Source organism: Salvelinus alpinus, chromosome 8 (assembly GCF_045679555.1).
Source record: "Salvelinus alpinus chromosome 8, SLU_Salpinus.1, whole genome shotgun sequence".
NCBI lineage: Eukaryota > Metazoa > Chordata > Actinopteri > Salmoniformes > Salmonidae > Salvelinus > Salvelinus alpinus.
In genome coordinates, this window is record NC_092093.1 from 3,341,286 (window position 1) to 3,357,774 (window position 16,489).

Here is a 16,489-nt window from a genome sequence, read left to right on the forward strand (position 1 = left end):
GACATCCTACTCGTTTGATCCTGATCTTATTTGTAATGCTCACACAGACGTTTTTCCCATTCCTTTCGAACAACTAATGCCTTATTAAAAAGCCGGTATTGTAAATACATTGTTCGTGGCCGTGTGTGTAATTGTTTCCTGACTTGTTTTTTATTTAATGACTGATTATAATAGTGGCGCTTGGTTTGCAATGAAAATTCACCACACACAACATTCTATAATATAATTCAGACCCTCCCAGACATGTCTTAGCAAAATTCTTTCTTGATCAATTTCTCTTTGTTTACAAAGCTATTTTTGTTTCTTTTTTTACTATTTTCATTTTAAAACAATCACAGTAAGGTACTTTATTGTTACCCAGAAATAATTTGATAATGAGATAAAAACGACTGCATTGGACCTTTAAGCAAAACAAAACAACATTTAAGTAAAGATATTTTAATTATTTTTTTAAATACAAGTTTATAATTTGGTTTGTCTCAAACAACCAGTGGATATAACTTTGTTTCCCTCTCTGTGTCATTTCAGCCCAAAATGAGTATTATCTCTCTCTCTCTCATAAAACCCCTCCAAATGAGACCGGATCAGTAACCGCGCTGTCCACTCCTCCCCGCCGTATGCAACAATAAAACAGCTCTATGTTTTAATGGAGCGCCGCGCGGCCGCATTCTGTTCTGTCCTGTTCGGTGTGTTGCCCCCATCACGTGAGGATGAGTGACCAGGGACAATAGAATGTTTTTGGGGTGACGGTAATTGTAAGTGATGGAGACAATACGATAGCGTATGGGAGGAACAATCACTATGAAAAGACACAAAATTAACAGTCTACGAATAAACCTCCAGCCAAAGCACTATAACCCCCCCTCTATCTCTCTCTTTCTGGCTGTAGTGAAGGGACGGGGCGTGAGATCATGGTTATGTGGACTTAGAAAAACAAACTTTGAGTTCAGAGTTGATCTGTTTTTGCAGATAATTAAGTACCCGTTGCCGTAATTTTGTGAGAAGTTTATGTGAGAAGAGATAGCCTTGTTTTAAAATTGGCCTGTAATAACGATAATTTAAACTATATAAAAAAAATATATATATATAATTACATGATATTATATCGACAACGTGACACGAAGTTAACCCAAACATGTTGCCGGGGTGATTATGAGAAGATAGGCCTACCTAAAGTGAATTAAATGAGCATGTAGTCATCCCACCAAGTGAAAGTGACACATTCATAGTGACCTAACTGAAATGCTTCTCAATACAAGAACACTTCTCCCCTTTCATTAGGACACAGTAAAAAAACACAGATAGCACCGCTGTTCAAAAACTCACTAATTACTTTAAGACCTTATTAATACTTGAAATCGATATGAATAGAGTCAGTAGACTATCGGAACCCGATCAGAAGACATCGGTAATAATAGTATCTACAACAGCAGAGCAGCAGCGTAGCAACAGGTAGCGAGGTGGGGGAGAAAACAACATGTCACGTCGTTTCCGCGGTCCAATACATACCAAAAACACATTCCACAATTGTTTACATTGTATTCAGATACAATAACCCCCCTTCCCTCCCTTCCTTCTCCTTTTTTATTTTCTTCTAGAAAAACGAGAAGTAGGCCTAACTTCTTGTAAAATGAATGTAAATGTTTAGCGCTGAGCAGACTTGAAAAGGCGCCTTGGCCAATGTGTCAGCCCTGCCTGTGAGGCGCGCCTGCGCAGTGTAGCGGGGCGCCAAACGGAGCGGGCTGCGGGGGGAGGAGGGGCCCTGGCGGAGACTCGTGGCTCCTGGCTCTGTTTACAAGCCTTTTACACTTTTAATGTCAGCCTGCGCCTTCTCCCCGTCAAACTGGAGAGAGAGAGAGAGAGAGATAGTCAGAACGGAACGGCAGAGCTCCTTCTCCCCGTCAAACTGGAGAGAGAGAGAGATAGTCAGAACGGAACGGCCGAGCTCAGAGGACACACGGAGATAGAGTCGCTCTCTATACAAACTACAGCATGGCTAGGCGACCGAGACACAGGTAGGATAACTACATGAATAAGAAAAGATTCATAAAGTAAAGCCGGTCTCTGTGCTTTTGGATGGACTATCTTTTCATTTCAACCCGTTTTCTTATTCTGATTTTTGAATTTTCGTCTCATTCTGAACAAGCTGCTTTAAACTTCTTGTTTCTATTGGCTGCATGTCTGTGGGTTGCTGCGGTTGGAGTTTGAGGTTGTTTATTAAAACACGTTATATTGCCTAGACTAGTCTATTTCTTTCCACAAAACTATTATCAACGGGCTTCTTTGATGCTGAGAGAGAGATGTCTTTTATTTTGTGAGAGCAGATCATTATTTTTTTGTTCTGGCGCGCGCGTAGATGACAGGTGGTCCTAGTCTTCTGGCATGCGCTCCCTTCTGTCACTGTGGAGAGAGAGAGCAGTCGTGTGATGGTCGCGCTTCCCCGCACACACACACACACACACACACACACACACACACACACACACACACACACACACACACACACACACACACACACACACACACACACACACACACACACACACACACACACACACACACACACACACACTCTCTCTCTCTCTCGTTTCACTCAATCTCATTCTGTCCGGGAGGCAGGTGTCTGCGTCCGTGCCGAACTCGGTGCGAAAAGTTGAATTCTCATGAAATGGACTTTTGGTGTGTCCACTGCAGTGACACAATGTAGCCATGTTGGTTACAGAGAGTTGGGTATGGGTGAAATACGTCGGGTTGGCTCTGTGTGTGACCCTCTGCCTGTTCTCGCCTATTATTAGGAACGCGCGCAAGGTGCATGTCCCATAATATCGATGAATGCGCTTTGAGACAGGTGGAATAGTTTACTATGTCTGTGAATATTGTGAGTTGTATCCTACTCATGCTTTTACCAATATGACGCAACTGAAAAAAAAAGTTATGAAACTGAAAAAAAGTAATGAACACAAAAAGTTACTTAAAAAAAAAAAAAAATACATCATTTGGAAAAATGTATACAGTTTGACACAAATCTAGGCTGCATTTTGTATTTATTATTTCATTTTTTTGTGTGACATTAGCAGTCAACGCGACTGTGTTGTGCCTTGTTTCACTGTGGCGCCGTGACATTGTGACGTTATAATAACATCATATAGAGCGTCATTTAAACATACTGTATGTGTTTTAAATACACGTGTGTTGTTATTCGCTTTTGAGATCGAGATATGAATTCAGACTTATTTTTACTCTAGCCATGTGACAATATTTCGTTTTCATGCCAATGGTTAGGCTTAACGTTTCCAATGGTTAGGCTTAACGTTTCCAATGGTTAGGCCTAATGTTTTGCCTTGTAAACAGACCTATTTTAAATAATCGGATATCATAGATTTGTTTTCTTCTCCTTTGTTTGTATTGTTATAAAAATAATAAAATAATAAAATACATTGATAAAATGTTGTAAAGTAGCCTGTTACCCTTGACTATTGACATGATTATATATATTTTTAACATGTGAATCAATCAAAGTGGGTATTCGGAAACAATTATGCTCAGTAGATTTTAACAATTTACCAGAGAGCTAATAAAAAGACAAATAAAATCAAATGATATTGGTAAGAGGCTTGTTGTTAAGGAAGTTGATATAGAGTGAAGGCTATCTTATCCTTTATAATACTGTAGTAAACACACACACACACACACACACGCCATGAGTTCCTGTTCACCTGTAGTACTGTAACAAAAAATAATCCTCTCTGCCTGTCCTGGCCTCTGATTGGCTCTGGAGTGGAGGTGACTGTGTGTGTGTGTGATTGGCTAGGAGTGTTGACTGTGTGTGTGTGTGTGTGTGTGTGTGTGTGTGTGTGTGTGTGTGTGTGTGTGTGTGTGTGTGTGTGTGTGTGTGTGTGTGTGTGTGTGTGTGTGTGTGTGTGTGTGTGTGTGTGTGTGTGTGTGTGCTGCTCTGATGATGATGCCTGAAGCAGGTCTGAACATGCCAGGACCAAGGCAGGGTCATGTTAATATGATCAGGTGTACCTGTACCTGCCGTGCCAGATCACCTGGGGTTTCTGTGGAAACCAACAACACCACAACCAGTTTGTCAGAGTGTGTGTACGTGTGCGGGGAGTATGTGTGTGTTTGGAGAGTGTGTGTGTGGAGTGTGTGTGTGGAGTGTGTGCGGAGTGTGTGTGTGTGTTCCCCCTCTATAGCCTTGTGGGTGACTGACTGACTGCACCCTACCCTGTTAGAATGACTGGTTCTGTTACCCTGTTACCACCCTACCCTGCTAGAATGACTGGTTCTGTTACCCTGTTACCACTCTACCCTGCTAGAATGACTGGTTCTGTTACCCTGTTACCCCACTACCCTGCTGTAATGACTGGTTCTGTTACCCTGTTACCCCTCTACCCTGCTGTAATGACTGGTTCTGTTACCCTGTTACCCCACTACCCTGCTGTAATGACTGGTTCTGTTACCCTGTTACCCCTCTACCCTGCTGTAATGACTGGTTCTGTTACCCTGTTACCCCACTACCCTGCTATAATGACTGGTTCTGTTACCCTGTTACCCCACTACCCTGCTGTAATGACTGGTTCTGTTACCCTGTTACCACCCTACCCTGTTAGAATGACTGGTTCTGTTACCATGTTACCCCTCTACCCTGTTAGACTGACTGGTTCTGTTACCCTGTTACCACCCTACCCTGTTAGACTGACTGGTTCTGTTACCCTGTTACCACCCTACCTTGTTAGAATGACAGGTTCTGTTACCCTGTTACCACCCTACCCTGCTATAATGACTGGTTCTGTCTCCCCACATTCTGTCTTCCCACATTCTGTCTCCCCACATTCTGTCTCTCCACATTCTGTCTCCCCACATTCTGTCTCTCCACATTCTGCCTCCCCACATTCTGTCTCCTCACATTCTATTCCACATTCTGTCCCACATTCTGTCTCCACATTCTGTCTCCCCACATTCTGTCTCTCCACATTCTGTCTCCCCACATTCTGTCTCACATTCTGTCTCCACATTCTGTCTCTCCACATTCTGTCTCTCTACATTCTGTCTCTCCACATTCTGTCTCCCCACATTCTGTCTCTCCACATTCTGTCTCCCCACATTCTGTCTCTCCACATTCTGCCTCCCCACATTCTGTCTCCTCACATTCTATCCCACATTCTGTCCCACATTCTGTCTCCCCACATTCTGTCTCTCCACATTCTGTCTCTCCACATTCTGTCTCCCCACATTCTGTCTCCTCACATTCTGCCCCACATTCTGCCTCTCCACATTCTGTCTCTCCACATTCTGTCTCTCCACATTCTGTCTCACATTCTGTCTCCTCACATTCTGCCCCACATTCTGTCTCTCCACATTCTGTCTCTCCACATTCTGTCTCTCCACATTCTGTCTCACATTCTGTCTCTCCACATTCTGTCTCCCCACATTCTGTCTCCTCACATTCTGCCCCACATTCTGTCTCTCCACATTCTGTCTCCCCACATTCTGTCTCCCCACATTCTGTCTCTCCACATTCTGTCTCTCCACATTCTGTCTCCCCACATTCTGTCTCCCCGCATTCTGTCTCCTCACATTCTGTCCCACATTCTGTCTCCCCACATTCTGTCTCTCCACATTCTGTCTCCTCACATTCTGTCTCTCCACATTCTGTCTCCCCACATTCTGTCTCTCCACATTCTGTCTCCTCACATTCTGTCTCTCCACATTCTGTCTCTCCACATTCTGTCCCACATTCTGTCTCCCCACATTCTGTCTCTCCACATTCTGTCTCTCCACATTCTGTCTCCCCACATTCTGTCTCTCCACATTCTGTCTCTCCACATTCTGTCTCCCCACATTCTGTTTCTCCACATTCTTTTTCTCCACATTCTGTCTCCACATTCTGTCTCTCCACATTCTGTCTCTCCACATTCTGTCTCCCCACATTCTGTCTCCCCACATTCTGTCTCCTCACATTCTGTCCCACATTCTGTCTCCCCACATTCTGTCTCTCCACATTCTGTCTCCCCACATTCTGTCTCTCCACATTCTGTCTCTCCACATTCTGTCTCCCCACATTCTGTCTCTCCACATTCTGTCTCTCCACATTCTGTCTCCCCACATTCTGTCTCTCCACATTCTGTCTCTCCACATTCTGTCTTCCCACATTCTGTTTCTCCACATTCTTTTTCTCCACATTCTGTCTCCACATTCTGTCTCTCCACATTCTGTCTCTCCACATTCTGTCTCCCCACATTCTGTCTCCCCACATTCTGTCTCCTCACATTCTGTCCCACATTCTGTCTCCCCACATTCTGTCTCTCCACATTCTGTCTCCCCACATTCTGTCTCTCCACATTCTGTCTCTCCACATTCTGTCTCTCCACATTCTGTCTCCCCACATTCTGTCTCTCCACATTCTGTCTCCCCACATTCTGTCTCTCCACATTCTGTCTCTCCACATTCTGTCTCTCCACATTCTGTCTCTCCACATTCTGTTTCCCCACATTCTTTCTCTCCACATTCTGTCTCCCCACATTCTGTCTCTCCACATTCTGCCTCCCCACATTCTGTCTCTCCACATTCTGTCTCTCCACATTCTGTCTCTCCACATTCTATCTCCCCACATTCTGTCTCTCCACATTCTGTCTCTCCACATTCTGTCTCCCCACATTCTGTCTCTCCACATTCTGTCTCCCCACATTCTGTCTCCCCACATTCTGTCTCTCCACATTCTGTCTCCCCACATTCTGTCTCCCCACATTCTGTCTCCCCACATTCTGTCTCCCCACATTCTGTCTCCCCACATTCTGTCTCTCCACATTCTGTCTCCCCACATTCTGTCTCTCCACATTCTGCCTCCCCACATTCTGTCTCTCCACATTCTGTCTCTCCACATTCTGTCTCTCCACATTCTATCTCCCCACATTCTGTCTCTCCACATTCTGTCTCTCCACATTCTGTCTCCCCACATTCTGTCTCTCCACATTCTGTCTCTCCACATTCTGTCTCCCCACATTCTGTCTCCCCACATTCTGTCTCCCCACATTCTGTCATAACATGACTATTAAGTTTTAGACTTTGGTTGTGCCACATCATGAATTGCAAGTTCAAATAAAAAATGTCTCTCTCTCTCTCTCTCCCCCCCTCTCTCTCTCCCCCCCCTCTCTCTCTCTCTCTCTCTCTCTCCCTCTCCCTCCCCCTCTCTCTCTCTCTGTCTCTCTCCCTCCCCCTCTCTCTCTCTCTCTCTCTCTCTCTGTCTCTCTCCCTCCCCCCTCTCTCTCTCTCTCTCCCTCTCCCTCCCCCCTCTCTCTCTCTCTCTGTCTCTCTCCCTCCCCCCTCTCTCTCTCTCTCTCCCTCTCCCTCCCCCCTCTCTCTCTCTCCAGTGTGTACAGTAGTGAGGAAGATGATGATGACAGTGAGATGTATGAACATGACTATGATGGACCGCTGCCCAAGCCAAGCAAACGCCATCTAGGCAAGACACGCTGGACACGAGAAGAGGTACACACACGCTAACGCACACGTTAACACACACGCTAACACACACGCTAACACACACTAACACACACACTAACACACACGCGAACACACACGCTAACACACACTAACACACACACTAACACCCAAGCTAACACACAAGCTAACACACACGCTAACACACAAGCTAACACACACGCTAACACACACGCTAACACACACTAACACACACTAACACACACACACACACAGAAACACTAACACACACACACACGCTAACACACGCTAACACACGCTAACACACACTAACACACACACTAACACACACGCTAACACACACGCTAACACACACGCTAACACACACGCTAACACACGCTAACACACACGCTAACACACACGCACATTTTAGTACGTTAACGTGTGATTAGTGTTTCAAATGTTTGTTTGTTTGTTTGTTTGTTTGTTTGTGTCAGGATGAGAAGCTGAAGAAGTTAGTAGAACACCATGGATCAGAAGACTGGAAGCTCATCGCTAGTTTCTTACCCGTAAGACACACACACACACACACACACACACACACACACACACACACACACACACACACACACACACACACACACACACACACACACACACACACACACACACACACACACAGCTGGAGGACTTCTGACCCAAGGGGTTTACTATCTAAATAGTCCTAAACACATCTACACCGACACAGGATCAGCACCTCCTAAAAACCCATCAGGGTAAAGGGTTCAGTAGACTAGTCTACCTGGCCCACATCTCCCCGGGCCTGTTTCATCTAGGCCTACCTGGCCCACATCTCCCCGGGCCTGTTTCATCTAGTCCCACCTGGCCCACATCTCCCCGGGCCTGTTTCATCTAGGCCTACCTGGCCCACATCTCCCCGGGCCTGTTTCATCTAGTCCCACCTGGCCCACATCTCCCCGGGCCTGTTTCATCTAGTCCCCGCCTGGCCCACATCTCCCCGGGCCTGTTTCATCTAGTCCCACCTGGCCCACATCTCCCCGGGCCTGTTTCATCTAGTCCCCGCCTGGCCCACATCTCCCCGGGCCTGTTTCATCTAGTCCTACCTGGCCCACATCTGCATGTTCTCCCCGGGCCTGTTTCATCTAGTCCCACCTGGCCCACATCTCCCCAGGCCTGTTTCATCTAGTCCCACCTGGCCCACATCTCCCCGGGCCTGTTTCATCTAGTCCCACCTGGCCCACATCTCCCCGGGCCTGTTTCATCTAGTCCCCGCCTGGCCCACATCTCCCCGGGCCTGTTTCATCTAGTCCCACCTGGCCCACATCTCCCCGGGCCTGTTTCATCTAGTCCCACCTGGCCCACATCTCCCCGGGCCTGTTTCATCTAGTCCCACCTGGCCCACATCTCCCCGGGCCTGTTTCATCTAGTCCCACCTGGCCCACATCTCCCCGGGCCTGTTTCATCTAGTCCCCGCCTGGCCCACATCTCCCCTGTTTCATCTAGTCCTACCTGGCCCACATCTGCATGTTCTCCCCGGGCCTGTTTCATCTAGTCCCACCTGGCCCACATCTCCCCGGGCCTGTTTCATCTAGTCCCCGCCTGGCCCACATCTCCCCGGGCCTGTTTCATCTAGTCCCGCCTGGCCCACATCTCCCCGGGGCTGTTTCATCTAGTCCCACCTGGCCCACATCTCCCCGGGCCTGTTTCATCTAGTCCTGCCTGGCCCACATCTCCCCAGGCCTGTTTCATCTAGTCCCACCTGGCCCACATCTCCCCGGGCCTGTTTCATCTAGTCCCACCTGGCCCACATCTCCCCGGGCCTGTTTCATCTAGTCCCACCTGGCCCACATCTCCCCGGGCCTGTTTCATCTAGTCCTACCTGGCCCACATCTCCCCGGGCCTGTTTCATCTAGTCCCCGCCTGGCCCACATCTCCCCGGGCCTGTTTCATCTAGTCCTGCCTGGCCCACATCTCCCCGGGCCTGTTTCATCTAGTCCCACCTGGCCCACATCCCCCCGGGCCTGTTTCATCTAGTCCCCGCCTGGCCCACATCTCCTCGGGCCTGTTTCATCTAGTCCCCGCCTGGCCCACATCTCCCCGGGCCTGTTTCATCTAGTCCTGCCTGGCCCACATCTCCCCGGGCCTGTTTCATCTAGTCCCACATCTCCCCGGGCCTGTTTCATCTAGTCCCACCTGGCCCACATCTCCCCGGGCCTGTTTCATCTAGTCCCACCTGGCCCACATCTGCATGTTCTCCCCGGGCCTGTTTCATCTAGTCCCACCTGGCCCACATCTCCCCGGTTCTGTTTCATTCCCCGTTAATGCTCTGTGTATTCTCCAACAGAACCGTACAGACGTTCAGTGTCAACACCGCTGGCAGAAGGTTCTCAACCCAGAACTTATCAAAGGACCCTGGACCAAGGAGGAGGACCAGAGAGTAAGAATACAACCTTATAAAACGTTACAGAGAACCCTTTCAGAACCCTTTCAGAACCTTATAGAATGTTACAGAGAACCCTTTCAGAACCTTATAGAATGTTACAGAGAACCCTTTCAGAACCCTTTCAGAACCTTATAGAATGTTACAGAGAACCCTTTCAGAACCCTTTCAGAACCTTATAGAACGTTATAGAGAACCCTTTCAGAACCTTATAGAACGTTATAGAGAACCCTTTCAGAACCTTATAGAACTTTAAAGAACCCTATTTTTGAAATGGTTCTCTTACCCTATTCCCTATGTAGTGCTCTACTTTAGACCAGAGCCCTATTCCCTATATAGTACACTACTTTAGACCAGAGCCCTATTCCCTATATAGTACACTACTTTAGACCAGAACCTTGAGGAATGAATAAGGACGTATAAGGCGCCATGTCCTGTAGTGTACTCAATAGCTTTCTAAATACTACATGTTATTATCTGAACACACACAGAAAGATGAGTTTTAAGGTGTGTATTCCTGAGTATTTGCACACACACAGAGAAGCCATGATGAGGTAATGATTAGCAAAGAAGCTGACTATGGAAACTCCCTCCCAACCACAAGCAGGTGGATCCAACATTATACAGAGATAAAGAAGGGAGAAGGAGAGGTGGGGGAGGGAGAAGGAGAGGGAGAGAGGGAGGGAGAGAGAAGGAAGGATGGGGAGGGAGGGAGGGAGATAAGGAGAGGGAGAGAAGGAGGGAGGGAGAAGGAGAGGGAGAGAAGGAGAGGGAGAGAGGGAGAGAAGGAGAGAGAGAAGGAGAGGGAGGGAGAGAAGGAGAGGGAGGGAAGGAGGGAGGGAGGGAGAAGGAGAGGGAGGGAAGGAGGGAGAGAGAAGGAGAGGGAGGGAAGGAGGGAGAGAGAGAAGGAGAGGGAGGGAAGGAGGGAGAGAGAGAAGGAGAGGGAAGGAGGGAGGGAGGGAGAAGGAGAGGGAGGGAGAGAAGGAGAGGGAGGGAAGGAGGGAGGGAGAAGGAGAGGGAGGGAAGGAGGGAGAGAGAGAAGGAGAGCGAAGCAGGGAGGGAGAGGAAGGAAAGGGTTGACTGAGGGAATGAGAAGTATTGTTGACTTTTGGTCTGTTTCTGAAAATGGACAAAGACTAATAAACTGTTGTATTTCCTCTCTGTCCCCTGTCCCTCCACCCCACCCCACCTCCCCTCTCCCCTCCTTCTCCCCTCTCCCCTCCTTCTCCCCTCTCCCCTCCACCTCCCCTCTCCCCTCCATCTCCCCTGTCCCTCCACCTCCCCTGTCCCTCCACCCCACCTGTCCCTCCACCCCACCTCCCCTCTCCCCTCCCTCTCCCCTCCCCCTCCCCTCTCCCCTCCACTTCCCCTGTCCCTCCTACTCCCCTCTCCCCTCCACCTCCCCTCTCCCCTCCATCTCCCCTGTCCCTCCACCCCACCTGTCCCTCCACCTAGGTTATCGAGCTAGTCCAGAAGTATGGAGCCAAGCGTTGGTCGGTGATCGCCAAGCACCTGAAGGGTCGGATAGGGAAGCAGTGCAGAGAGCGCTGGCACAACCACCTGAACCCTGAGGTGAAGAAGACTTCCTGGACCGAGGAAGAGGACCAGATCATCTACCAGGCCCACGAGAAACTGGGAAACCGCTGGGCTGAGATCGCCAAACTGCTGCCTGGCAGGTACGGAGAGAGAGGGAGAGAGGGAGACAGGGAGGGAGAGAGAGAGGAGGGAGGGAGGGAGGAGGGAGGGAGGGAGACAGGGAGGGAGAGAGAGAAAGAGAGAGATGGGGTGGTGAGGGAGGCAGGGAGCGAGAGAGGGAGGGAGAGAGAGAGAGAAAGATGGGGTGGTGAGGGATGGAGAGAGGGAGGCAGGGAGGGAGAGAGAGAGAGGTGGGAATGATGAGGAGGGAGGGAGGGAGGGGTGGGGATGGTGAGGGAGGGAGAGAGGGAGAGAGGGAGGGAGGGAGAGAGAGAGAGAAAGATGGGGTGGTGAGGGATGGAGAGAGGGAGGCAGGGAGGGAGAGAGAGAGAGGAGGGAATGATGAGGAGGGAGTGGGGGGTGGGGATGGTGAGGGAGGGAGAGAGAGAGAGAAACAGAGCGATTGTTGTTATCAGAACTGATAGTGATATCAAGAACAACTTAACAGTGGCTATATGTATATGATTCCTGCTGTAACCAAGTGTCTCTCTCTCTCTCACGTTCTCTCTCTCTCTCTCTCGCTCTCGCTCTCGCTCTCTCTCTCTCACGTTCTCTCTCTCTCTCTCTCTCTCTCTCTCTCTCTCTCTCTCTCTCTCTCTCTGTCTCTCTCGCTCTCGCTCTCTCTCGCTCTCTCTCTCTCTCGCCCTCTCTCTCTCTCTCTCTTTCTCTCTCTCTCTCTCTCTCTCTCTCTCTCTCTCTCTCTCTCTCGCTCTCTCTCTCTCGCTCTCTCTCTCTCTCTCTCTCTCTCGATCGCTCTCACTCTCAATTAAAGCTCTCAATTAAAGGGGCTTTATTGACATGGAAACATATGTTAACATTGCCAAAGCAAGTGAAATAGATAACAAACAAAAGTGAGAAAAAAAAATTAACAGTAAACATTACACTCGCAGAGGTTCCAAATTAATAAAGACATTTCAAATGTCATATTAAGTTTTTATACAGTGTTGTAACGATGGGCAAATAGTTAAAGTACAAAAGGGAAAATAAATAAACATAAATATGGGTTGTATTTACAATGGTGTTTGTTCTTCACTGGTTGCCCTTTTCTTGTGGCAACAGGTCACAAATCTTGCTGCTGTGATGGCACACTGTGGTATTTCACCCAGTAGATATCTGACTTTATCAAAATATCAAATTCTTTGTGGATCTGTGTAATCTGAGGGAAATATGTGTCTCTAATATGGTCATACATTGGGCAGGAGGTTAGGAAGTGCAGCTCAGTTTCCACCTCATTGTGTGGGCAGTGAGCACATAGCCTGTCTTCTCTTGAGAGCCAGGTCTGCCTACGGCGGCCTTTCTCAATAGCAAGGCTATGCTCACTGAGTCTGTACATAGTCAAAGCTTTCCTTAAGTTTGGGTCAGTCACAGTGGTCAGGTATTCTGCCACTGTGTACTCTCTGTTTAGGGCCAAATAGCATTCTAGTTTGCTCTGGTTTTTTCTTAAGTCTTTCCAATGTATGAAGTAATTATCTTTTTGTTTTCTCATGATTTGGTTGGGTCTAATTGTGCTGTTGTCCTGGGGCTCTGTGGGGTGTGTTTGTGTTTGTGAACAGAGCCCTAGGACCAGCTTGCTTAGGGGACTCTTCTCCAGGTTCATCTCTCTGTAGGTGATGGCTTTGTTATAGAAGGTTTGGGAATCACTTCCTTTTAGGTGGTTGTAGAATTTAACAGCTCTTTTCTGGATTTTGATAATTAGTGGGTATCGGCCTAATTCTGCTCTGCATGCATAATTTTGTGTTTTAAGTTGTACACTGAGGATATTTTAGCAGAATTCTGCATGCAGTGTCTCAATTTGGTGTTTATCCCATTTTGTGAATTCTTGGTTGGTGAGCGGACCCCAGACCTCATAACCATAAAGGGCAATGGGTTCTATAACTGATTCAAGTATTTTTAGCCAGATCCTAATTGGGATGTCAAATTTTATGTTTCTATTGATGGCATAGAAGGCCCTTCTTGCCTTGTCTCTCAGATCATTCACAGCTTTGTGGAAGTTACCTGTGGCTCTGATGTTTAGGCCAAGGTATGTATAGTTTTTGTGTGCTCCATGACAACGGTGTCTGGACGGAATTTGTATTTGTGGTCCTGGCAACTGGACCTTTTTTGGAACACCATTATTTTTGTCTTACTGAGATTTACTGTCAGGGCCCAGGTCTGACAGAATCTGTGCAGAAGATCTAGGTGCTGCTGTAGGCCCTCCTTGGTTGGTGACAGAAGCACAAGATCATCAGCAAACAGTAGACATTTGACTTCGGATTCTAGTAGGGTGAGACCGGGTGCTGCAGACTGTTCTAGTGCCCGCGCCAATTCGTTGATATATATGTTGAAGAGGGTGGGGCTCAAGCTGCATCCCTGTCTCACCCCACGACCCTGTGTGAAGAAATGTGTGTGTTTTTTGCCAATTTTAACTGCACACTTGTTGTTTGTGTACATGGATTTTATGTCGTATGTTTTTCCCCCAACACCACTTTCCATCAATTTGTATAGCAGACCCTCATGCCAAATTGAGTTGAGAAGACTTTGCCTTTGTTTTGGTTTGTTTGTTTGTCAATTAGGGTGTGCAGGGTGAATACGTGGTCTGTCGTACGGTGATTTGGTAAAAAGCCAATTTGACATTTGCTCAGTACATTGTTTTCACAGAGGAAATGTAGGAGTCTGCTGTTAGTGATTAATGCAGAGGATTTTCCCAAGGTTGCTGTTGACATATATAACACAGTTATTGGGGTCAAATTTGTCTCCACTTTTGTGGATTGGGGTGATCAGTCCTTGGTTCCACATATTGGGGAAGATGCCAGAGCTGAGGATGATGTTAAAAAGTTTAGGTATAGCCAATTGGAATTTGTGGTCTGTATATTTGATCATTTCATTGAGGATACCATCAACCCCACAGGCCTTTTTGGGTTGGAGGGTTTTGTATTTTGTCCTGTAGTTCATTGTTCTGTAATTCATGGGCTCCTGAGTGCTAGAGGTGTCACTACAGACACCCTGGTTTGAATCCGGGCTGTATCACACCCGGCGGTGATCCGTGTTTGGCCGGTGTAGGCCGTCATTGTAAATAAGAACAGACTTGCCTAGTTAAATAAATGTAATTGGATAATCCAGTGGGTTCTGGTAGTCTTTAATAGTTGATTCTAAGATTTGTATTTGATCATGAATATGTTTTTGCTGTTTGTTCTTGTTACAGAGCCAAAAATGTTTGAGAAGTGGTTTATCCATACATATCTCTCTCTCTCTCTCTCTCTCTCTCTCTCTCTCTCTCTCTCTCTCTCTCTCTCTCTCTCTCTCTCCTGCTCTCTCTCTCTCTCTCTGTCTCTCTCTCTCTCCCCCTCTCTCTATCTGTCTCTCTCTCTCTCTCTCCCCCTCTCTCTATCTGTCTCCCCCCTCTCTCTCTCTCTCTCTCTCTCTCTCTCTCTGTCTCTTTCTGTCTGTCTCTCTCTTTGTCTCTCTCTGTCTGTCTCTCTCTCTCCCCCCCACCTCTCTCTCTCTCTCTGTCTCTCTCTGTCTGTCTCTCTCCCTCTCCCCCCCCCTCTCTCCCCCTCTCTCTCTCTCTCTCTAATTTCTCTCTCACCCTTTCTCACTCTCTTTCTTTCTGTTTATTTACCCAGGACTGATAATGCCATCAAGAACCACTGGAATTCTACGATGCGTAGGAAGGTGGAGCAGGAAGGTTACCTTCAGCACGCCGCCAAGTCTGGCCACGCATCCCTCGCCATCTCTCCCGGTTACGCCAAGGCCAACAACCACATCATGAGCTTCTCTCACCCTCTCCCACCTCTCTCACCCTTCACAGGGAACCACCCCTATATTTCAGACCACAGGGTGAGTCCACGCTCTCACCTTCACCTCTCTCGTCCTTCTCTCCCCCCTCTCTTACCTCCACCTCTCTCGTCCTTCTCTCCCCCCTCTCTTACCTCCACCCCTATATTGGCAATATACCACACCCCCTTGTGCCTTATTTTTTTAATTATATATGTTATTATTTAGGAAAAACCGGTTTTATTTCCTCCCTCCTGATTGGCCGTTTGTATCGTCTGACCTGTTTTTTTTTTTTTGTCTCCCCAGGTGCCCTTCCCCCGAGGGCTGCACGTCAACATCCTGAACATTCCACAGCACGGAACAGCTGCTATACAGGTGAGACACAGCAACAACATCCCAGGGATAGATTTCAGTTGTCCCACTGCTCCCCCAGCAACCCATGGAAACGTTTTAGTTGTCCCACTGCTCCCCCAGCATCCCAGGGATAGATTTCAGTTGTCCCACTGCTCCCCCAGCAACCCAGGGATAGATTTCAGTTGTCCCACTGCTCCCCCAGCATCCCAGGGATAGATTTCAGTTGTCTCACTGCTCCCCCAGCAACCCATGGAAACGTTTTAGTTGTCCCACTGCTCCCCCAGCAACCCATGGAAACGTTTTAGTTGTCCCACTGCTCCCCCAGCATCCCATGGAAACGTTTTAGTTGTCCCACTGCTCCCCCAGCAAACCATGGAAACGTTTCAGATTGTCCACGAACGTCATCATTTCGGTTTAACCCTGTTAGCAGTTGATGTTACTCGTCAATAACACAGACCCCAAAGCAAATCAGGGTGAGGAAAATAGGTATATTCAAAAAGGACAAATCATAGATGTTATGCTGAGAGGTTTATTCTCTCCTGTCCTCAGTGATTCTCTCCACAGAACAAAAAAGACAGGATGTCGTTTTATAACCCAGCCCTAACCTGTGGTTGACCAATTAGAATTCCTTGTAATAAAACTGAGCCAATGGCCAAATAACAAGTATCCTATTTCAGACTCAATATTTAAACAATTTGGACCAATGAGAACTTGCCATGTAGCTATGAGTCCCGTACTGAAATTCCTCCCATGTCTCTGATATTAGAGAAAAAACACTAT

The 16,489-nt window shown here is 47.6% G+C and overlaps 1 protein-coding gene across 2 annotated transcripts in view; it reads left to right on the forward strand.

Moving 5' to 3' along the window:
* Positions 1-1,733: 1,733 nt before the first annotated feature.
* myb (v-myb avian myeloblastosis viral oncogene homolog) overlaps positions 1,734-16,489 on the forward strand; it is a 20,368-nt gene continuing 5,612 nt past the window's right edge. For both annotated transcript variants that reach the window (XM_071412438.1, XM_071412439.1), the window contains exons 1-7: positions 1,734-2,015; positions 7,377-7,494; positions 7,944-8,015; positions 9,812-9,904; positions 11,363-11,583; positions 15,205-15,418; positions 15,662-15,730. In XM_071412438.1, coding sequence (XP_071268539.1) covers positions 1,993-2,015; positions 7,377-7,494; positions 7,944-8,015; positions 9,812-9,904; positions 11,363-11,583; positions 15,205-15,418; positions 15,662-15,730 — 810 coding nt within the window. In that variant the 5' untranslated portion in view covers positions 1,734-1,992. The remainder of the gene's footprint in view (positions 2,016-7,376; positions 7,495-7,943; positions 8,016-9,811; positions 9,905-11,362; positions 11,584-15,204; positions 15,419-15,661; positions 15,731-16,489) is intronic.